Below are 22956 nucleotides of genomic sequence, written 5' to 3'. Positions count from 1 at the left end.
CAAAAGTAAATTTATAAGACATCGCGTTAATACACAGAAGCAAAAAAACAGAAAACAGGGCTTCCCTGGTGGCGCAGTGGTTGGGGGTCCGCCTGCCGATGCAGGGGGCGCGGGTTCACGCCCCGGTCCGGGAAGATCCCACATGCCGCGGAGCGGCTGGGCCCGTGAGCCGTGGCCGCTGGGCCTGCGCGTCCGGAGCCTGTGCTCCGTGGTGGGAGAGGCCACAGCAGTGAGAGGCCCACATACCGCAAAAAAAACAAAACAAAACACAAAACAGTTCACCCCAGGTCCTCCCTCCATCTTTTAAAAATTTAGTAGCTACTTCCATCTCCTCCAAAGGGACTTTATATCCGAGCTGGCACACAGGCTGGATACACTGAGCTCCCCGGGTCCTCGCTGACAAAAATTAGATGCCCGAGGAAACAGAAGAGACCCAAAATGCCAATGCCTGATTTTCCAGTCCTGGGGTCATGGGGCATTGTCCTCAGCCTGGATGCCCCCTGGCCCAGAGGATGCTCAGAATTATCCAGGAGATCAAGCTGGTGGGTGTTCTCCCATTCTACACCTGGGTAAACTGGGGGCTGTTCTCGTGGGACTGAGAGGGCGTTAGTCTAGTTGCTTAAGGTCCTTCAGGCCTGGGCTGGGCCTGGGCAACCTCGTGCCTGCTCAACTGAAGCCAAACCTCATCGATGCCCTATTTTTTTTAAAAAAAAGCCTTCCCCAGTCTGAAGAGGAAGATGGCTACTTGGCGCTGCTCCTGGGTGCCAGGCAAGCCTGGAAGGGCTCCCGTGGACCCGGCCGGGCCTTACCTCTTGATGACGAACTGGATGCTGTTGCTGGCCTCCAGGATCTTCCGGAGCTTGGCGATCCCGAAGCAGTTGGGCCTGCGGAGGGAGATGCCTTCAGGCAGCCCCACCACAAACAGCTCCTCTGGGTACATCAGGAACTTGGAGTAGGGCACCTTGACAGGCTCCGAGATGCCAATGGCCTTGGCTGCAGAGATACGGCTGCTGTAGGGCCACCCGGATCTATGGGGCCACAAGTCTCAACTCCCACCTCCCATGTCTGCATGGGGGGGCCGCAGGTGCTGGAGCCCTTCTGAAACTTAGCCCTTAGTTGAACCCTCCTGACCCTCCTGAGGTAAGTACTGGTAGCCTCAGGCTGTGGGTAAGAGACCCAGAGCCCGGAGGGGATGTGACCTGTCTCAGGTCTCAGAGCCCCAGAGCTGGGGGATGTGAACCCAAGTAAGTGGGGTCCCCAGACCTGTGCTCAGTTCATGCCCTCATACCGTGGCAATGCAGGAGAAACTGCTGACAGCTGGTGAGACCTGGCATCGGCTCCACCCAAGTCCACTTGTCCCCGTGCTGCCAGAAAGGCCCTCCAGAGGGTCCCCCTGCCACCAAAAATAACCCCAACCCCCTGCATGGCCCAACACCACGCCTTGGGAACCAGAGACATCTGAGGCCCAGGCCAGGCACTGCCGCTCACGAGTTCTGGGGCCTAGGACAAGCCACATCACTTCCCCAGGCCTCGTTTTCCTCACCTGTAAAATGGGCATTAGGACACAGGCATTTTGTGAGATGGGATGGGAGAACTCATGTGAAGCACCTCGCCAGTGCCTGGCCAACCACAAGGGCTGAATGAAGAGTAGGCTTCTCCCTGCCTCCCTGTTTTCTTTCCTGGTCTTTCTAGTAGAAAAGACCTTGTTATCCATCTGTCCTCCTGAGGACCCTGAACGAGGGTGTCTGTGGGTACAGAGGGGCAGTGACAGCAGTCAGAGTGGCCTCTGTAAGCTGAGGCTGAGGCAGACCATGAGTGAGTGTGAGCCTGTTGAAGGAGGAGGTGGGGACGCTGCGTTTCAGAGGGTGGGGTTCTCTGGCAGTGCCTCAGTCTCCCAGAGAGGGAGGTCTAGAACTGAGGAAGGGGCAGGATGGCAGGCCCTGCGGAGCCCTGGCCCTTTCCCAGTTGGTCCCAGCCCCTCCGGCCCCTCCCTCCTCTGTCTCTGTTCCAGGAGCAGCTGGGATGGGGGGTCAGGCCCTCTGAAAACAGGGCAGCTGGAGGGACGCCTGGATGCCCTCAACCCTACCCGGCTCCTCGCTCACCGTATCGCGTGTTGAAAAGCAGCTCCACCTGCTTCCGCAGAGGCCGGATCACGTCACCATGACTGTCTGAAAGGCAAAGAACAGTTTGGTGAGCCTCCCCAGTGGCAGCAGGACCCTGCTTCTCAGCTCATGTCCTAGGTCTGCTGGCACCAAGAATGACCCTGTGCTGGGACCTTGGAATGGGGAAGGGTAATGGTGACAGGTAACCTACTTCCTCAGAAGTGGCTTCCCTGCAGACAGGTCCACAATTCTGGGGCTCAAATACCTGCTTGTGAAATCGGATCTAGGGCATTACCAGGACTGAATGGAAGGTTTTGAGGCCTAAGAATGACCATGGGCCTTTCTACGTGAATGTCACTCTAGACCAGCACCGTAAGGGACTTTGCTAGCTTGTGAACTCTAAGCCTGCAAATTGAGTATGCCGCCACTAGGTGGCAGTGGATGTTGATTAAAACTTCAGAGTTCCTCCCCTGCCAGGCTGGGTTTGGGATTGGGAAAGTGATGCTCCTCTCCTCTGACACCCACTCATTCTGTTCCAGGGGTGGAAACAGACCCATCCTCACCTTGATCTCCCTGCCTGTCCTACTCCCACCCTCCGCAGGGTGGGAATGAGCAGTGTTCCTGAGATTGAACATGTCTATTGGACACAAAGCCAATTTTGTGCTTTCAGGCCTAAATTCGACTTGCTCAGGAAGACTCAGCCTTAAAACCTTTGTGGAAAGAGGCAGGGTGTATATAAAAACAAAGTAAGAAAGGCTTACAATTTCCTTTACCAGAAAGAGCTGCTTCTACCTCTGACCGTGTACCTCTTAGTTCTACAAGACAGGTCTATAAACCTCCTCCCAACTCAGGCAGCCCACAGGACACCCACCCCCAAACCCGGTGTTGGGAAGAGACAAAAAGGAGATGCAGGACTGGGGAGGGGAGGAGACGTGGGGGGGGGGGTGAAAAATGGGGGGTGAACAGTGCCTCACCCTCCACAGGCCTCTCCTCAGGCCGCGGGTCCTCGCTGGGGCCTTTGTCTGAAAAAGAGGGTGCCAGGCAGCCATGTTCATCATCTCCTGCACCACCAAAGTCAGGGCAGACAGGTGGGGAACGGCAGGCCCAGACTCTGGAGCACGGCATGGTGACTCCCAGATGGGATCATGGACCCCAATTTTGCACAAGCACCTGCCCTCGCCTCCATGTGAGCTTCAGAGACCAGATACCCTGTGACATTTGGTAAACACCCCGTGGAGACCAGCCCTGCACCAGCCTGTCCTTCCATCTACTGACTGCCAGGTTCTGTTCTAGGCATTGAGGACACACGGGAACAAGACAAAGCCTTGTCCTCCTGGTGTGATGTCAAACATTACATACGATGCCAGATGGCAGTGATGCTGTAAAGAAAAACAGAGGGAATTCCTTGGCGGTCCAGTGGTTAGGGCTCCACGCTTCCACTGCAGGGGGCAGAGGTTCTATCCCCAGTCAGGGAACTACGATCCCACATGTCACGTGGCATGGCTGGGTAAGGGGATGGAGGAAAGGCAGGTGGGGGCGTGGAGCCATCTAGGGTCACGTGGTCCCAGCGCATCTGACAAGATGACACTGGCTCTGGTCTGGGCACAAGAGACCCAACCTTGTCCCCAGGTGCCCGTCCAACACGCAGCAAGGTCGTGGCACAGTGAACAACAGGGGAGGTGAGGGCTCAAGCTATACAGGGGAGGGGTGAGACTGGCCTTGGGGGGCCGACGGGGGGTACACCTGGGCTGGACCCAAGTGTCCAGGGAAAGCAGTGGGGTGGGAGAGGGACACAGGCAGGGAGGGGGAAGTGTGTGTGGGGAGGGTGGTGGCAAACTCAGAGATGGCGGATTTCCGCAGCAGGATGAACTCCAAGTGCGGACAGTGGAAGTGGGGTGCAGGGGGTGGGGCACAGGCCGACCGGTGGGCTGCAGGGCCTCCATCAGCAGCAGCTCTTTGGTGCCAAGAGCTGGAGGAAGGCGTGGGGACTTTCAACACTTGAAAGAACCAGAAGGAAACTGTGACTTAGGAAGTTTGCTATGCGTTTGCCAGGTGCTTTCCCAGGCAGGGCTAACCCTTAAACAGCCCTTCTCAGCCCCTGACACGAGGCTGAGCTGGTGAGGGTTGGAGAAGTCGGACCTGGGTCTGCTCTTGGCCAGCCAGTGGAGAGGATGCTCGGTGATGAGGGATGCAGGGATGTTCCAGATGGGATCGCGAGTGGGAGGGAAAGGGTCTGATCCTGGGAGAGCTGCCCATGGTCAAGGCCCACTCACGGACGGAGGGAAGGGGAGCCTGCATCTGGGATTGCCAGACAAGCCTATGCCTTGGGGCTCAGCCCGGAAGGCTCTGGAAGGTTTGATCTATGCTCAGCCTCTGATTTAAAAAGGGCCAGGCCTGAGCTTTCGGCCTAAATTTTTCTCATGGCCATAGGTACACTATGGGCAGGTAGATGCTGGACCCACCTGACTCTGCCTGGAGGCTTTTTTCTGGCTGTGGGAGCAGACCAGCAAGGTACGAGGGCTGGGATCAATGCCTGGAAACAGCTCTCAGCCAGTGATGGAGGGCAGATCACCAGCCCAGCTCCCAGCTTCCTCAGCTGCGTTAACTCAGGTGTGTGATTTACGTGGGCTCCCGTGGTCCCTCAGCTCAGCTGCCCACAGGGGTGACAGGCCTGACGGCACTGCTGTCCTGTCCAGTCCCCCTTCGTACCTGGACTGCCCTTCCCGCACTCTCCTCCCAAATGAACGAAGGCCCCTGTCTCAGGGGAAGCCCCTGGGGGATCCCAAACTCACCAACTTCATCTTTGCCATTTCTAGACAGAGAGGGGCAGACAGGAGGAGAGGAGTCCGGTGGGGACAGAGGGACAAGCAGTGCTGCCAGGGAGGGTTCCTGAATCAGGGAGCTGGATCTGTCTCAGGGCGGAGGGAGATTCCCAGATGTCACGGTGGCAGCACCGATCAAGTTCACGAAATGGCTTGAGAGGAACAAGAGGGGAGACCAGGAAGTCTGTCCCCGCTCTGAGCTGTCCGTGTGTGCAGGGCCACCCCCAGGCGGTAGCAACAATCTGAGAGCCAGGCAGGAGATGACCGGACCCAGACACCCACAGGGAACCAGCTCAGCTCTGTGGCTCCACTAAGGAGGGGTTTCTGCCAGCCTTCGTTGTAGGACCCTGAAAACAGAAGGAAGTGGGGCCGGGTCCTCTCCCGGGGGGCGGGGGGCTCTTTCAAAGGCAGCAGGAGATGATGACCTGTGTACTTTGGGGGCCCTAATTCCAAACGTGAGAAAGATGCCTGCTTTTCCCCCCACCCCCTGGCATGGCGCGGGGCTACTTACCCTGAACAAACCCGTCCATGTGCTCACTGCCTCCCCATTTTCAACCTTGGTAAACGATCGAGGGCATGACCAGAGATGCCCAAGGCACCAGGTGAGCAAACGAGGGATGATTTGTACAATACAGTAACACCACCAGTTGGGAGAAGCCTTTCCAATAGAAATGGCACCATGCTGGTCCACGGTCCCCCAACCCCAGGGGCCTCCACAGATCGGGACCCCCTTGGTCTTCTTTTTTTTTTTAATTTATTAAATTTATTTATTTTTGGCTGCGTTGGGTCTTCGTTGCTGCGCACGGGGCTTTCTCTAGTTGCGGCGAGCGGGGGCTACTCTTTGTTGCGGTGCGCGGGCTTCTCATTGCGGTGGCTTCTCTTGTTGTGGAGGACGGGCTCAAGGCGCGTGGGCTTCAGTAGTTGTGGCCTGAGGGCTTAGTTGCTCCACGGCATGTGGGATCTTCCCGGACCAGGGATAAAGCCCATGTCCCCTACACTGGCAGACGGATTCTTAACCACTGCACCTCCAGGGAAATCCCCCTCGGTCTTCTTAATTCTGCTGTGAATGCAGCCAGGTGACATGCGACTTCTTAAAGACCTGGCCACGCTGTCAGCTCACCCTGAGCCTTTGGTCCACTACACTCCCCACACAGTTACCGGACTGCTTCCAATTCCACTCATGCCCAGCCCGTGCCTGACAATATTCTTTCTTCATTACCAAGGTATTAAAAGCACATCGCAGCTGATTTAGGGAGTGACAAAGATAGATCACTTAACCTAACATAGCTACTTTTTTGATACTTTCCCCCCCCAAAACAGTGATCATGTTTTCGACACAGTTGTAAACACCATCAGATTTGTGTCTTCTACAGTCTCCCTCGTTGCCTCTTTTTAGTGGCTAATAGTCCATCAGGAGGATACTGTTAACAGTTCCCTGACAGCTGGACAAGCTTTTCATGGTCATCATTAATGCTGGCACCAACATCTCTGTGCAGAAAACACTGTTCACATCTCAGACAATTTCCTCGGACTGGGTTCCTGCTGTACGTAGGGGGGAGGGGGTGGTGGCGCTCATTTTCACGGCTCTTCAAGCTGACACATTTCTCTAAAAAGCAATTTGCCCATTTGCGTTCTTACCAGCACCAGGTCTGTGCCCATTTCCCCATGCGCTCAGCCAAAGTTCTGTTCAGTTAAAAGGTGCAAGAGATGCCCCTTTGTTCAAGCCCGTTTCTCTGTGGCTGCATGCGTTTGTTTACTGTCTGTCTCTTCTTCTGTGGCAGGTACTGAGATGTACTTACTACTCAGATCCCCTTCAAGGAAGAGCTTGTTGGCCTAGCAGCGGGGAGTGTGGTCAGCGGGCAGCTGCCCCTTCAAGGACTGCCCTTCCAGGGTGGCCCGCATCTCGTGACTGACTGAGGTGGAGGTATAAAGGCCAGGATATCCAGTGCAACTGGGAGCAACTCTGAGGGGCCTTTCTGGCTCCGAGCTCCCCGTGGGGTTGGTGGACGTGTTGCTGCAGCCAGATCATGGCTTGCCTTCCCCCTCGGCCCCCTTGTGCTTCTGTCCCCTCCCTTACATAGGTGTTGATCCCAACGGCAGCCCCTGATAAACACCCCACACATTAAACTCCATCTCAGAGACTGGGCCCCAGGGAACACAGCCCATGACACCCGTCCTGGGGCTGTGAAGTTTTCTTGTGCGGTTCAGCCCAGTGTTCTGGTCTGTCAAGGCCATGGGGAACACCATTCTCGGATGGACTGACCATTCCTCCCCAGGGATCTGCAAACTGCATAATCTTGCTGCCTAAGGTCCCTTTAATCCAACTAACTGACAAATGTTTGAGGAAGGACCAAGCCCTCCAGGACAACAGGGGAAACCTTCCCCATGTGGAGGCTGGGGTCCCCCTGCAGCCCTCCCTTTGTTTGCTTGAAATTCAAATAACTTTTATTTAAATTGAAAACAATACTTAAAACTGCACTTAAGAGTCAAAATCCTTTTGTTTATAAAAATCATGAGAAGCTTCCGCAGCCGGAGGGTCATCTGGAGATCTCGATGTCGTATGAGCCAACTCAGTCCCGTGGATGACGCCACACTGGGTCCCCTCTGATGGTTCACAGTCGCCCATGTAGAAATCTGTTCCAGAACTGTGCCTGGGACTAACGCACGGTCCACCTGTTTGCAATTGGGGCAAAACCTCATCTCCAAGTCTGTCTCTGTTGTCAGCTCATCTGTGTCCGCCGGGACTTCTCACGTCCTATGCGTGTCTTAGGTATTATCCATAGATCACACGCATCCCAGCTCTGAGGACCCTTTATATCTCCTTATTGAACTGGACTCCCAGGTCCTCCTCACTCTTTCCTGTTTCCAGACCATTCTCCCTGACAGAGAAGACGGAAGCAGACGAGGAGCAGAGATATTCTGCCTTTATTCTGTCACCAATTAACGCGGCACCACCCATCTGGGCCTGTAGGAAACCTTCTTATTTATTTTTCCAGTCACTTGTTTATTTTGGGTAGGGGAAATGTTAAAAAGTGCAGTAAAGCATACGGAATATTACAACAAACGCTCATGGACCTATCAGCCGGAATGAATACACATTAGCATTTTGACATATGCGCACACGATTTTTAAAAATGAAACATCAGCAATGCTATTTTTACATCTCCAAACTTATAGAAATGCTATATTGCCTATATCCTTCTGCACTTGCTTTTCACATTGAACATTATGAGATTTCTTCACACTGTTCGTTTAAATACACCTACTATGCTTTTGCACAGTATCCTTAAGCAATACCCACCCCTCTCCCCTCCTAATCAAGCCCACACCAGACATCACAGGCAAGGGAAACAAACTCCAGCCATCTTCCTAAAGTTTCCTGCCCTGGTCCTGCATCCCTTGTTACAGAGCCTTCCAAACTCAAATCATCTAAGTATTAATATCGTTTTCTGCCATATCTGCAAACCTTCTATAATTTACATACTATTTGTCTTTATAATGATTCACTTAAAAAAATTTTTTTTATTTTTATTTTTTGGCTGTGCCACGCGGCACGCGGGATCTTAGTTCCCCAACCAGGGCTCGAACCTGCGCCCCCTGCAGTGGAAGCGCGGAGTCTTAACCACTGGACCGCCAGGGAAGTCCTATAATGATTCACTTTTTAAAAACATTAACTACGTGTAATAATTCTTACTTCTTATTATCAATAATAACATCTGTTGAGAATGGTTGCAGCTGAGAGCTGGGCATGTGAGATTCATTAAGCTACTCTTTTCAACTTTGGGTGGTTTTGAACATTTCCAAAATAAACTTTCATAAACAAAACACACAGAAACCCTACCCTCTCCCTGCTGCTATCCACCTGCCCAACCATTCCTCTTGTCTAAATTATCGTCAGAGTCTGTTTCTGTCCTTGTCCCCAGACCTCCTGCAGTCTGGTCTCAGCTCCACGATCAGAGTAAACACTGTTAAAATGTACTCCATTAGCGCCAACCCCCACACTGGTTCCTGTCTCTTCAGAGTTAAGTCTCCAGTCCTTTCTTTGATGTACACAACCCTGCATAACTCACCCACCACCTCCCTTTCCCCACCTCACTCTGTTCCAGCCACCCGGCCTCCTTGCTGTTGCTGAGACATGCTGGGCATAGCCCACCTCAGGGCCTTTGCCCATGCTGCTCCCTCTGCCTGGAAAGTTCTGTCCTGATATCCACACGGCTCCTGCCCGCACCTCCTTCAGGTCTTTGCTCCAATGTCATTTTCTCAGTGAAGTCCTCTCTGACCACTCAAATCCTGTAATAACCACCCCTCCTGCCCCTGATACTTCCCCTCCTGGCTTTGTGTCTCCCTATAGCACTTACCACCATCTGACTTTCTATTTTTCTTTTTTCCTTTTTTTGGGGGCCGCACTGCACAGCTTGCAGGATCTTAGTTCTCTGACCAGGGATCAAACCCGGGCTCCTGGCAGTGAAAGCCTGGAATCCTAACCACTGGACCGCCAGGGAATTCCCCTATTTTTCTTATTGATTTGCTTATTACCTGTCTCCCTGCACTGGGATGTCAGCCCACAAGGGCGGGGACTTTGGTCTGCCGGGTTCACTGCTCTGTCCCCAGCACCTTGCACGGGACCTTGTACATAGTAGGTGCTCAATAAATAGTTATTGAATAAATAAACAAATTTATCCAAATGGGAGCTCCGGGGAAAGACAGAGTAAGCAGACTTAATATTAACTCAAAGGCCTATTTCAAGTTTTCAGAAAGGAACCTGGCCTGGATGGGGGAGGCAGGCATATACTGAGTTTCTTCCAAGGGGGACAGTCAATACCAAGAAAAGTCTAGAGGCTTCCTGGTCCCACCCCTCTCCCTGTTACATCCCAGGGAGGTGGGTCCCCAGCCCATTTCTTACCAGTCAGCATCTCCATCCCGTAACCGGAATCTTCCGAGGGCACATGTCCAGGCATCGAGTCTGTCATTTCCTCAGAGGTTGGGGAAGGGTCTGGAGGCAAAACTCCAAATGACAACAGCATCTTCTGTCTGTCCCACCCTGTCACGGTCCCTCAGGGACCTCCCAGCTCAGCATGCCCACAGAGCAGGACCCTTAAGGAAGCTGCACCCTGGACTCTGGGAGGGTAGCTGTGCCAGAGGACAGCAGGGGGCCTGGAGCCTGTGGTTACCCCATACTGAGCCTCCAGATGACAAGTACATGCCCCTCTTCACAGATGTGGAAACTGACACTCAGAGGGACCCAGGTCTGGAGTCAGACTCAGATCCTCTTACTCCAATGACCTTTTCTTCTCCCCCGCAGCCTCTCAAATCCCAGGGAAGCCAGGCCAGAGAGGTGAAGGCTGGGGGGAACTTTAGGAAGGTCAGAGCTGAGACCTGACCCCCAGCCCAGAGGGCAGATGTGGCTACAGAAAGCACACGCAATGCTGCACCCTTTCACGATCAGACCAGAGAAACAGCGGCCTGGCGACCCCTTCTTGGCCGGGGCAGGTGCTCCAGAGACAGAACAGGACAGCCCGGGAGGGGACACGGTGGTGCTCGACCCCTGTACCTTCAGGCGGGGGTGGCAGGATCAGCCCTTACCTGGGACAGTGACCTGAATGATATCTAGATCCTCTGGCTCAATTTTGATGGGTCTCAGCCCACCCAGCTCCCCAGAGGTTCCTGTGAGGGGGAAATGAGGAATCTGGTCAAGTGTGGCCGTGAGCTCAGCCGGGCAGGGGAGTCATTCTTGAACATTCTCCTGTCTGTGACTTGTTAGTAGTGCCAAGAAAAGTCATGTCAGCCCTGGTGTCTGAGCTATAGGTAGATACAACGTATAGACCTGGCAACTGAGGCCTGCATCGCCAAGGATGTGGAGGCAGAGGTGATACCCGAATCCAGGTCTCCCACAAAGCCACCCACATCCCACCTGCCCCTCCCGGCCCCCAGCGAGCTCCCATCATGCTCTGCGGCCTGGGGGAGGGTCAGGGGACAGGGGTGGACGGAGGACATTCATGAATACCCAGGCTCGTGGTCTGAGCCGGCCTCCTCCCCAGAGCTGCTGAGTGGGGCTGGTGGACGCCCTCCCACCCCAGACACGCGCAGTGGGATCCAGCTCCTCACCTGGCCCACAGTCTTCAGAGAGACTGCTTTTGTCCGACCTGTGGGAAGGAAGCCGAGAAATGACATGGCATCAGCCCCAGCTTTCCCCCTCCAAGCAGTCAGGGGCCCACGGCGGCTGCCAATTCAAAATGCACCCCTGACCACATCTGCTCCCATCCCAGCGGGATCCACGCCACTCCCCTCCTACGCCAGCAATACTCCCAGTGCCCCGTCTCCCAGACAGCAGTCTCCTGGCTGCCCCAGCCGAGCTCCTGATCTGTACCCTGGGGTGACATGCTGGGCGTCCACCTTGCCCACCAGCTGGGAGCTCCTGAGGCCTGAGACTGGCCAGTCTAGGAGCCCCACCACTTAGTGCAGTGGGGGTTTGATCAGTGCTTGTTGGGGGCACTGAGAGCTGTAGGGACCACCCGCCTGGAGAGGGTTCAGGAGTCTGGGGAGGGGCTTGGGGAGTGAAGCTGGGCAGGACCCTGGGATGGAGAATTCGGTTCATTCATAGAACACTGTCGGGGAGGCCTGGGCTGGACATGGGGATTCCGGGATAGATGGCCCATCCCTGGCCCCCAGGAGCCCAGGGCCTGGGTGGGGGGCACTGGTGAATGGCGACCAGGCCATGAGCTGAGTGCGAGGCCTTGTGGACATGCAGGGCAGATTCCTGACCTAGTCTGGGTGCCAGGAAAGGCTTTTCAGACTAGATAACATATGGCTAGATCCCAAGGGGTGACAAGAATCCTCCAGGTGGAAGAAAATTGGCGAAATCTCTGTTCTCCTTCTGGGTCCCTTTAGATTCTCCCTGGCCCACAGTGGGGTGAGGCGTACAGGTGCCTGTGCGGGATAACCCTGTGCAGGGTGTCCAGGTGGAGTGAGACGCTGGGCCCAGCATCCTCCAGCCAGCCCTAGGCCTCGCTCCTCCCTGCACAGCTGGCGCAGAGCCGGGGTGTGGCCTTACCGAGCAGTCCCAGCCAGGTCTAGGACGGCAGCACGGGAGACCTCCGCAGAGATGTCCTCGGGCGGGCTGGCTGGCTCCAGCTTTGTGGGGTCTTTGGTAAACTTGTTCCCTGGGGGGAGAGCCGGGGAGGGGCAGGGTGGTCAAGGCGAAGGTTCTCCAGCCTCCACTGCCTGCGTGGCACCCAGCAGGGGCCTCTGGGGGAAGCTCCTGGGGGCACCCCTCAGGTGTGGTCTGGCCTCTGTCCCTCCTTCTTGTGGCCTTCATGTCCAGCCAAGCCAGGAAGGGGTCCAGGGAGAGATGCCTCCCCTGGGATGAGGAATAAGGATGCCGGGGATCTCAGAGGATTTGGCAGGAGGAAGAAGCCAGAAACGGCTGTCCTGACCTCAGGACAGGGGCTATGCTATTGGGGCTGAGGGAGCCCTTGGGAAAGGGACCGAGTCCCGTCCAAGGCTGTACCATGGGACCATTCTCTCATTTAGTTATCCCAGGAACCCAGAGGATGGTGCTCTTATCTTTTCACAGATGTGGAAACTGAGGCCCACATGACCGTGCCCAAGGTCCCAAAGCTGGGGGGAGGTAGGGCCGGTACTGGGACTCAGATATGTTGCACCCCAAGATCCGTGCTCCCTTTGTTGCACCTGGCAGAGCCCGCCTCTTCCTCCTGAGAGGCAGGCCACCCACTGGTCATGGCCTGGGCACTTCGGTTTGCATCTAGACCCCAGTGCTCACTAGCTAGACTTCAGGGAAAAAACCAGAACCCACTTTATAGGACTGTTGAAAACTAAATTAAATTAAAATTAAATATGCTAACAGCTTAGGAGAGTAGCCATCACATGTTAGTATTCAGCAAATGTTAGCTTTATTATTCCCCATCCAGGGCTTCCCATGTCTGGAGGGGATGTCCTGACAGTCTGTCTGCACCTGGGAGCTGGGGCCCCCGGATACAGAAGCCACACCCAGGCTCCCTCGGGTCCGGTGTGGTGGCAGCTCAAGCACTCTTGGGGGCATCAGCTTGGTGGCTTCAGAACAGACTAGACAGTACCCACACATACCTGTGAAAATTCGCTCATCGAACATCCTGGGGAGAGAGGAGAGATGGGCATGAGAGGGGAGCCGGCCTCCAGGTCCCCTCAGTGACGGTCACTCAAGCCCCACGTGCATGGCTGCAGACCTGGGCACCGGGCTGGCCTCACATGGGGGCAGAAGAGGGCACGGTCCGGAACAGCCAGATACCCCCAAACAACCAGACATCCCGAACCATTTCTCCACAGCCAGGGAAGGCACTGGCCAGCCCCTGTGGGGGTCCCGGAGTGTCCAACCTATTCATCTCAACAACCCAGGTTGGGGGGCGGGGCTTCCTCCGGCCCTGAGCTCTCCTCGGCCACAGCTGGCGGATAACTCACACCCCTTTCCCACCAGGGCTCCGCAGCCTTTACCCACCACCACCTGTGTCTCAGCGACAGGCAAGGGGTAGGCCCTGCTCCCAGGAAGCTCTCTGTCGATGGCACAAGCCAGGAGCATTCCAGATCACAGCCTCACAGCGTGACATGTGGGACCCCTCCGGTTTGCCTCAGAAGCCAAGGGGACCCAAGCAGGGAGGGGGTCAGAAAAGACTTCACGGAGTTGGGGATGGCGAGCCCAGGTGGGAGGGCTGAGAGGTTGTCCAGGTAAAGGCACAGGGAGGGCTGGCAGCTCCATCTGGCCGGCTGGAGGCGTCCTGTGGGAGGTGACCAGTCTTCAGTGCTGTGCCCAGGTATGTGGTCTCTACACCGTGGGCAACGGGGAGCCCCCAGGAGGCATGGCACCCTCAGATCACTCCATCACCACACAGAGGATGGCTTGGAGGGGGGATAGCTTGGAGGGGGGATGGCTAGGGGCCCAGGGGCCATTTGGGGACTCCTGAGTCATCCTGATAAGACACCCGGAGCTCTTATTCCTGGAAAACGAGGATGGAGTAAAGGTCAGCGAGGGAGCTGGGATCACCTGGCTGCCTACCTGCAGGGCTGCTGTTCTTTCTGCTCTGCTCCCAGACCCCACCAGGGTGGCTCCCAGCGGGCTGGGGAGCCTCAGGCAGCTGGTCTGGGGGCCTGCAGCAGAGCCTGTGTGCCATGGAGCGGCTGGACAAGGGGACAGGGCTTTGGCCACTAAACTGGCACCCCCAGAGGCGATATGGGACAAATGAAGTCCCGCTTGTCTGAGTCCAAATACAAGGGGGCCGACAGTGCCCAAGCCGGGCCCAGAGGGAAATTCAAACAGAGGCGAAAAGGTCAGTGACAGAAGGTAGAGCGTGTGGGTTACCAGGGCAGTGAGACCCCAGGCACGGCATCCTGTTCTTATTCTGAGAGGCGCAAGCCTCCCCCACTGTTCCTGGAGGTTCATGCTCGTCTGGGTCCCCCAAGGCCGAGAAGCAGCCACAGCGAATAATTCTGGAGAGAACTGGCTTCCGCTCTGAGGCACGCTTCCTCAGCTCCACCCAGTGACGGGGAGGCTCCCAGCATTAACAGCAGGTTTTATTATTTATGGTTATATTTACTTATCAGGGAGCACAAGGGAGGGGGTGTGGCACCTTGGCCTGCAGTTCCTAGTGGAGTTGGCGGGCGGGGAGCGGGGGAGACAGATGACAGGGAGAAAGTCTGATCTGACGTGGCTCCAATGCTGTGACAGACACCCTCATGGGCTGCCCGGCCTGGAAGGCCCACCTGATGAGCACTGAACAAGGGTCGCTGTTGCACATTGCAGAGTTCTAGGACCACCCCCAGACACTTTTCCCTCTGAAGTCCTCCCTTAGGTAGAACCGACACATGTGAACTCAGAGCCTCTCGCTCTGGGCTTGTGTCCTGGTAGAAACCGGGGATTTAGGGGTCAGGGCTGGGCATGACTGGGGACCCAGGGGCCAGGAAGCCCCCTTCCACTAATAACAAGACCCACAGGCTTTGTCGAGGGGCTTCTCCCCTTTGTCAGGAGAGCACCCTGACCTCCCCCCCACTGCAGACACCTGGGCTGGGGTGGCAACTCCCCCTCCTGGCTGCTTCCTAAGCTCTCTGTTCTCTGACTCCCTTCTGCTAGGACGATCGCAAATGTGATCTCAAATGTGTCTCCCTGACGAGGCTGGGATGTGCAACAGTGAAAATGCACTGGGGCTCAGAAAGGAGCAGCCTCTGTTCTAAGCACCTTGCTCACATCCGTGTAGTCTCCCATCAGCACCATGGGGCCTGAACAATCATTAGCCGCATTTTATTTTATTTTATTCTTTAGCCACACGGGGCAGCATGTGGGATCTTAATTACCCCACCAGGGATCGAACCCATGCCCCCTGCAGTGGCAGCGCAGAGCCCTAACCACTGGACCGCCAGGGAATTTGCCTCATTAGCCCCATTTTATAGACGAGGAAAGTAAGGCAGAGCAGTTGAGTAACTTGCCCAAGGACACACAGCTGGAAAATGGTAGGGCCAGGATTCGAACCCGGGTTGTCAGCACTGATTAACTACTTCTCTATACGTGAAGGAGATGAGGTCAAGGGAGAAGACTCGCGTTTATTGAGCATCTATTTCATGCCAGGTATGTTATGTCTACCTCCTCATACTATGTTGAGAAAAACCTGAGGAATAGGGCATCATTGTCCCTATTTTTACAAATCAGGAAACAGGCTCAGAAGAGAAGCGCTAGTCAAGGTTTTCACGTGCTGTGTGGCTTCAAGCCCAGTCGGCCTGATGCCAAGCCTCCTCCTGCAGGAAGCCCCACAGGCTTGCTGCTCAGATGCCATCGAGTCTACACCTGGAAACATGCTGTTTGATGCTCCCAGGACTCATCGCAGGAGTGACCACCCCCCATGACTTGCGGTAGCCCCTGGGGGCAGATGGGGACTGTGCCTGCTGTTTCGTAAAGTCCTCATTAGAGCTCAGTGAAGGGCTGGGCCTGCAGGAGGCGCCTGGCAAATACTAGTGAAGGATTAAACGACCTACAGTTTGGATAGAGGGAGATGAAGGTCAGCCACAGTGAGGACTCAAACACCACGGTCAGGAATGTAAGGGGTCACTGGGATACCCTTGCTGCTTTCTGCTCTCCTAGCCTCCTCCCTTGCTACCAGGAGTCAACTGAAGGAAAAGGACTTAGGCAGCAGCAAGAGAGACTTAAGCTAGACAACAGGAGGCACTACCTGACAGAAGGCCAAATGATTTTGTTTTTGGCCCCGCCACGCCACTCGGTTTGCAGGATGTTAGTTCCCCAGCCAGGGATCGAACCCAGGCCCTCAGCAATGGAAGTGCAGAGTCCTAACCACTGGACCGCCAGGGAATTCCCTCGAATGATTTCAAATCCACCTCCAGAATGATTTATCAAGTGGGACCCCTGGTAGAGGTTGAGAGGGAACAGAGGTGGCTCAGATGTGGTCCCACTGCCGCCAGTGATCAGGGTGATGGGGGGCTGGTGGGGACGCGGATGGGGGGAAGAAGCCATCTGCTGCAGAAGGGGGAAATTCTTTCCGACTGAGGACAGGGGAGGGCTTCTAGACAGAATAGTGAGCCTTGAAAGACAGGACAGGTGGGAAGGAGGGTGGGGAGCAGCTCCAGGCAAAGGAAAGGGCTTCAGTGATGGCTGGAGGCACGTGAGGAGGCAGGAGTTCAGAGAAACAGGAGGGAAGGCAGAGCGGCACTAAGGTGGGCACGGTGGCTGCTGACGGGCTGGAGTGTGGTACCCTGGGAGCCGCTACACCGGGGCTCACGGAGAGTGGGGGAGCGGGGAAGGGTTCTGAGCAGGCGTGCCCCACAGTCAGAGCTGACTCTCAGAGTCACCTCCCTCAGTGGCAGTGAGATGCCCGCCCAGCTCCCTGGCCACCCTCAGCCTCCTCTGCTGGCAGCCCCAGCCTCTAACGTGGGGATCCCAGAGTCCATCTGAGTCCTCTCCACCTTTTCTCTTTTTTTTTTTCTTTCTTTTTTTGTTTTTGGCCACGTTGCATGGCTTGCGGGATCTTAGTTCCCTGACCAGGAATTGAACCCGGGCCCTCAGCAGGCAAGAGTGGAGTCCTAACCACTGGACCACCGGGGAATTGCCCCTCTCTTCTCTTCTCTATTTCTCTCCTGCCCGTGATCCCTTCCTGGCCCACGCTGCCAACTCTCAGATTTTTATCTCTAACTCCCAGACCTCCCTCCCGAGCTTCTGACCTCTCAGCTGGGCTTCTGAAAAGTCCATCTCCTGATCTCCTCCAAGGTGAACTCACTCAGAAACATGGGGGTGACCCTTCCTCCCCACTCCCCTCCCCACCTGCACGGTCCACTCACCAGCACACCCCATCACCGCTCAGATTCCACCCCCAACCCAGCCGCTCTCTCCCTGTGCCCACCACGCTGGCCTGGCCCACGGCTGCAGCAGCTTCCTTGCCAGTCTCCTGCTTCTGCTCTCTAGGGTCCGTTCTCCCCCAGCAGCCAGGGGGCCAGGCAGACCCCAGCTCTGGCATCCAGCAACCCTGCAGAGGTCCTTCCCAAGGCTCAGAACAACTCCACGCTCTCAGGGTCAATCCCCACCCTCTTGCACCCCAGCCGTCTGGGCTGCTCACTGAGATCAATTCTTCTGCCCAGACACTGCCCAGCTGGGTGCAGGCGGCCCTTCTCAACCTCCCAGCTCTGGCTTAACCAAGGGGACCTTCTCTCAGAGGCCCCCGGGCCACCCTAAACAGGTCTCCTCCTCACCCACCCACCATTTTTCTCTCTCCTATTACCCTGTTTATTTCCTAAGCTCTAACAAGTTAGATGGCCTGAGTCCAAATTTGGACAAGCACTTTCATCCATCCATCCTTTTATTCCACAGATATGGACTGGCATCTCCTGCATGCCAGGGACTGCTGTGGGCGCTGGGGATTCAGCCACGAGCCACACAGTCCCTGCTTACAGTCTAGGGCAACAAACAATCGAGCAGGCGCGTGGGCGCGTGCACACGCTGGGGGCACGCCCTCGGTGGGCTCCCAGAATGGATGCCTGGGAAGGGCCCGATGCAGGCAGTGCTGCCGGAGGCAGGGGGCTGGACGGCATGGCCTCTGGCCCCCTCCCTCTCTAACTATTTAGGAGGAAGCAATCCCAGGAAGCCTGGCATTGCCTGGGGATGCCTGCTCGCTGGTGAGTCCGGCCAGCTGTGAGGACAAGGCCCCCTGTAGGAGTTGGGAGACAAGGCTGGGGGGTGGGTGGCAGCAGGCCGGGGGGAAGGGGCTGCAGTTCCAGAGCCCATAGTGCTCTGCCTTCTCCCGCCCACCCGCACCTGCACCAGGGAAACTGGCCACCTAGGAGGACAGGAAAGGTGGACAAACTACCAGCAGGCAGGGTAGTCCGATGGGAGGTGCAGAAAGGGAGAGGCTGGCCCAGCCCCACCTGAGCTCAGGTGGGCTCCTCTCTGAAGGGAGGTAAGTACAAAGGCCTCAGGTCTTCTTTAGTGGCAGGAAAACACCTCTAAGAACTTAGCCAGCGCCTACTCGGGTCAGGCACTGTGCCTCCATTTTTCCATTCAATACTCAAAAGAGGCCAGAAGGAGGAGGCCACGGGGCCCTTCGTTCCGCTCCTGACCCCTGTTGCTTCCCCAGGGCCCTGCCTCGTGCCTGCTGTCGCCCCCTTGCCCAGCCCTGCCCCCGTGCACCCCACCTCCTACCTCTTAATGACAAAGTGGATGCTGTGCCGCTCCTCCAGGATCCGCTTCAGCTTGGGGACCCCGTAGGTGCAGGGGCGCTTGAAAGGGATCTTGTCCGGGATGCCCACGATCTCCACAGCCTCCGGGTCGCAGGCGATCTTCCTGTAGGGGACGGGGACCATGTGGTCCAGGCCCAGGGCTTCCGCTGGAAGGGCAACGGCAAGGCTGAACGCGGGATGGAGGCTGCGGGACATGCAGGGCCCCAGGGCCTGGTCATCACCACCTCCCACCTCCCAGGCACCACTCTGGCCACTCAGCAGCCAGAGGAATCCTCCTGAAACACCAAATACGTCACTACTCTCTTAAAAACTGCCCATAGGCTCCCCTCCCACTCAGCGATGGCCAATGTCCTACAAGGCCCTACGTGACCAGGACCCCATCACCTCTGGCCTTATCTTTCACCCCTCTACTTGCTCACCCCGGTCTCTCTGGCCTCCTTGGTGCTTCCCTAACACGCCAAGCGCGCACTCATCCCAGGGCCTTTGCACCTGCTCTTCTGTCTAGGCAGACACTCGTCTTCCAGATCACCATACTCTTCCCTCCCTCCCTCTCTCCATTCAAGCATCTGCTCAAAAGTCACTTCACCAGCCTAAAACAGCCCCCTCCATCCCTCCCTAGCCCACCCTGCTTTGTTTTTCATCCCACATTTATCATAATCTGATGTTACAAACATATTCACTGTGCGTCGGTTCACTGTCTGGAACCTAAATAGGGCAGGACACGTAGTAGCTGCTTCCTGCATATTTGGGAGTGAATGAGCGGCTGAGGGAAGCTTCCAGGCTGGAGGTGGACTCTCGGCAAGATGCTCCCAGTTGTACAGGTGTGCCCTTTCCTCCAGGGAGGGGCCCAGCACTCTGCTCACTCGTCAGTGACGGGAGACACCGCTGGAAGCTGACAGCTTTGTCAACAGCAGTGTAGACAGAACCCGAGCTCAGGAAGTAGCTACTTGCTCTTTTCCTCCAAACCATTAGGTGCGGTCCTGTGCCATTTCAGTCACTCATACACCCCAGCTCCTCCTTTTCATTCATTCCCTCACCAAATACTTCTTGAGCACCTACTATGTGCTTGATGGTACTTTCATGGGGCCCCAAGGCCTGGGAGGCGAGCTGAGCTGGGTGTCCCCTTCACTCCTGCCTCTCCCAAGGGTCACTCCAACCTGTCCCAAGGGTTCCACGTCTCCTCACTGTTCCTCAGGCCCCTCCCCATCTGGCCTGGCTCCTCGGGCCACACCAGGATGTGTCTGTGTTCTGACAAGTGCCAGCCCACAGCCGGACCCCTGCAGTCATGCCAGGACCGGGGCAGGGCAGAGTCGCCTGCCTGTGGCCCTCCCTGGGGCACCGCCAAGATTGCTTTTCTGTTGATGCGGCCCAGGCCTGCGTTGGAGGCTTTGGCAGCCAGGTCTCACTGTGAAGTCACACTTAGCTCATCGTCTAATTAAACCCTCACCATCTCAGCAGCCGTCAAACCATCTCTTCCCCCGAACCCCAGCATCACCAGCCACCCCCCAGCCCCAGCACCTGAGCGATGGGCTCTTGGCTTCTTCAAGTCTACGTGAATCCACCTCCCCTCGGGTTCATCTGACTTGCTAGGCCTGTCTTTTCAGCCCAGGGCACAAAAGCTCCAGCCCGCCCAGGCTCCAGCTGCTGCCCACTTGGAAGAGGAGGATGGAGCCGCCACGCACAATCCTTAGACCCTGGTGTAATCTCAACCTCCCCCCGGGTGACAGAGACACTGAGGCTTCCTCAAGGCTGGGGCTCCCCCCATGTCTTTTCTGTTTCTTTTTCCCCCCTCTGCACCCCCAGCAACATCGTGGGCCCACTTGGCCCGGAGCCGGTAGCTGAAAGGGCGAACCAGGAGCAGGACCTGCTCGTCTTGGATCTGCAGGATGGTTCAGGCTGCCAAACATCCCCACCCCCGCCACAGGAACCCCCCAGTACTCATGGGGGTGGGGCGGCGAGCGCAGCTTCTCCCCAGGGCAGCGGAAGGGACAGCTCAGAGGGAGCTCTGGCCTGAGGAGGGGTAAGGTCTCAACCACCCCAAGCCTGACACTCCTCCTTGGATTTGGCCGCGGTGGTGGGCCCAAGTGCCGACCTCTAGGAAAGGCTCAACATTCTGGAAACATCCAGCACTTACGACAGACTGGAAGACTGGCAGCTGTCATGCCCGCAGCAGTGGGGCAGAACCCACCCAATGTGGACAGAGCCAGCCCTCCCCAGCTCCCCTCTCCCCACTCCCCGCCCTGCTCACACCTGTCTAGGGAGGGAGGGGAGAAACTTGGGTACAGACAGCCCCCTGTAGTACGGGGCCTCACTCAGCCCCACCCCAACCAGGATGGCCCAGCCCACCAAGCCCACGTGACCAAGCCTCCCAGGCCCCAGGGTGGATCAAAGAACACCTCCTCCACGAAGCCTCCCCTGACTCCCCAAGCCTATCAAGAAACCTCACCTTCCTCTGAGCCATCCTCCCCTTCTGAGGGACCCCACCCCTGCACGTTACTACATACTCAAACGTACCACTGTACACCACTGTGTGTACTGCAGACCCACCTTCAGCTACTTGCTGAAGCACCTTGAGACCAGAGTTGGTCTGAGTGCCTGGCACAAGGCAGGGAGCTCAAAACGCGATTAGAGGGACTTCCCTGGTGGCGCAGTGGTTAAGAATCTGCCTGCCAATGCAGGGGACACGGGTTCGAGCCCTGGTCCGGGAAGATCCCACATGCTGCGGAGCAACTAAGCCTGTGTGCCACAACTACTGAGCCTGCGCTCTAGAGCCCGCGAGCCACAACTACTGAGCCCACGTGCCACAACTACTGAAGCCCGTGTGCCTAGAGCCTGTGCTCCTCAACAAGGGAAGCCACCACAGTGAGAAGGCCGCGCACCTCAAGGAAGAGTAGCTCCCGCTCGCCACAACTAGAGAAAGCCCGCATGCAGCAACGAAGACCCAAGGCAGCCAAAAATAAATAAATTAAAAATAAAATTAAAGAAAGAAGACCCAACGCAGCCAAAAATAAATCAATTAATTAAAAAAAAAAAAACCAAAAACGCAATTAGAGGGTTGGAAACATCCCCCACTCCTGGGAGGGGACAGGGGCTGGAGGCTGAGCTCATCACCAATGGCCAATGGTTAAATCAATCACACCCACGTAATGCAACCTCTGTAAAAACTCTAACCGAGGGGGTTCAGAGAGCTTCCACGTGCCAGGAGGCTGGTGCACCCTAGGCTCCACGGGGACAGAAGCCCCTGTGCTCAAGACCCTTCCGGACCTTTCACCATGTACCTCTGCATCTGCATCCTTTGTAATAAACAGGTCGAGAGAAGCAAAGTGTTTCCTCCCTCAGTTCTGTGAGCCACTATGGAAAACTGCCGAACCCGCGGAGGGGGTCCTGGGAACCACGGCGTGCAGCCAAGTTGGGTGGAAGTGGGGGTACCCTGGGGACCCCCTGCCTGTGACTGGCATCTGAAGTGGGGTGCTGCCTTGGGGCACTGAGCCCTTCACCTGCGGAGGGGTCTGTGTAACTCCAGGGAGTTACGGTCAGAATTGAATCGAGTTGTAGGGCCCCCAGCTGGTGGCCACAGAGAACCGGAGGGTTGCGTGGCGTGGAAAACCCACACTCCTGCTGTCAGAAGTTTTGTGAGTAGAGAGAGAGGCTTTTTCGTAGCCAAGCAGGAGGGGAGGGAGGGCAGGGAGGGCAGGGAGGGCAGTGAAGCCCTACCCCGGCACGTCTGGTCTGCTCATGGTGAGAAAGCCAATGTTAGGCAGGGAGACTGGCCATCTCCAGGGCATCCAGCGAGCGTCCGTGGACTCCCAGGGCAGTGCTCTCCCCTGACCCGCACATGTAGGCGGCCCGGGACCCTCCTCTCTGTCCCTGCAGCTCTGCCCCTCCCCCCAGCGCCCTCCCTTGGTCCCATCGTGCAGAGGGGCTGCCCCAGAGAGGGGCTTCGCGATTCAAGTGGGGTTCAATGACATCACGCCTGCGTGATGAGTGATCCGTGGGTACCTGCATCATCTCCGCAGTGACTGAGAGCCACCCACCCTGGCCAGAGCCACGCTGCGTCTGACCATTGAGCGGGGCTTATAGACGGAGCGCCACAGAGGCTGAGCGAATAAGTGAGAGTGAGCGAGGACTGCTGAGGGGACAAAGGAGACCAGGTGTGGGAGGGCACTTGGGGGTCCCAGGACCCAGAGCGGGAAGGGCTTACAGGTCCATCTGGTCCAGCCCCTGCCGTCTAGCCGAAGAGTGGCCACACTTTGCACTTGGCTGAAGCGCTACCACATGGAGGGCACCCCTGCCCCAGTTACCACCTGTGTCTG

General features: G+C 56.5%; 1 protein-coding gene across 2 annotated transcripts in view; it reads right to left on the bottom strand.

The window, feature by feature from the left end:
• Positions 1–22956, bottom strand: part of GTF2IRD1 (GTF2I repeat domain containing 1) — a 77020-nt gene that overhangs the window by 41701 nt on the left and 12363 nt on the right. For both annotated transcript variants that reach the window (XM_065891914.1, XM_065891915.1), the window contains exons 8-16: positions 18606–18789; positions 13028–13053; positions 11976–12084; positions 11030–11067; positions 10508–10588; positions 9828–9917; positions 3077–3124; positions 2103–2168; positions 810–993 (exon numbers count right to left, since the gene is read on the bottom strand). In XM_065891914.1, the coding sequence (XP_065747986.1) occupies positions 810–993; positions 2103–2168; positions 3077–3124; positions 9828–9917; positions 10508–10588; positions 11030–11067; positions 11976–12084; positions 13028–13053; positions 18606–18789 (826 nt within the window). The remainder of the gene's footprint in view (positions 1–809; positions 994–2102; positions 2169–3076; positions 3125–9827; positions 9918–10507; positions 10589–11029; positions 11068–11975; positions 12085–13027; positions 13054–18605; positions 18790–22956) is intronic.

Source organism: Phocoena phocoena, chromosome 15 (assembly GCF_963924675.1).
Source record: "Phocoena phocoena chromosome 15, mPhoPho1.1, whole genome shotgun sequence".
NCBI classification, from domain to species: Eukaryota; Metazoa; Chordata; class Mammalia; order Artiodactyla; family Phocoenidae; genus Phocoena; species Phocoena phocoena.
The sequence above is the reverse complement of the archived record's forward strand: the minus strand, read 5'-3'. Positions and strand labels throughout refer to the sequence as shown.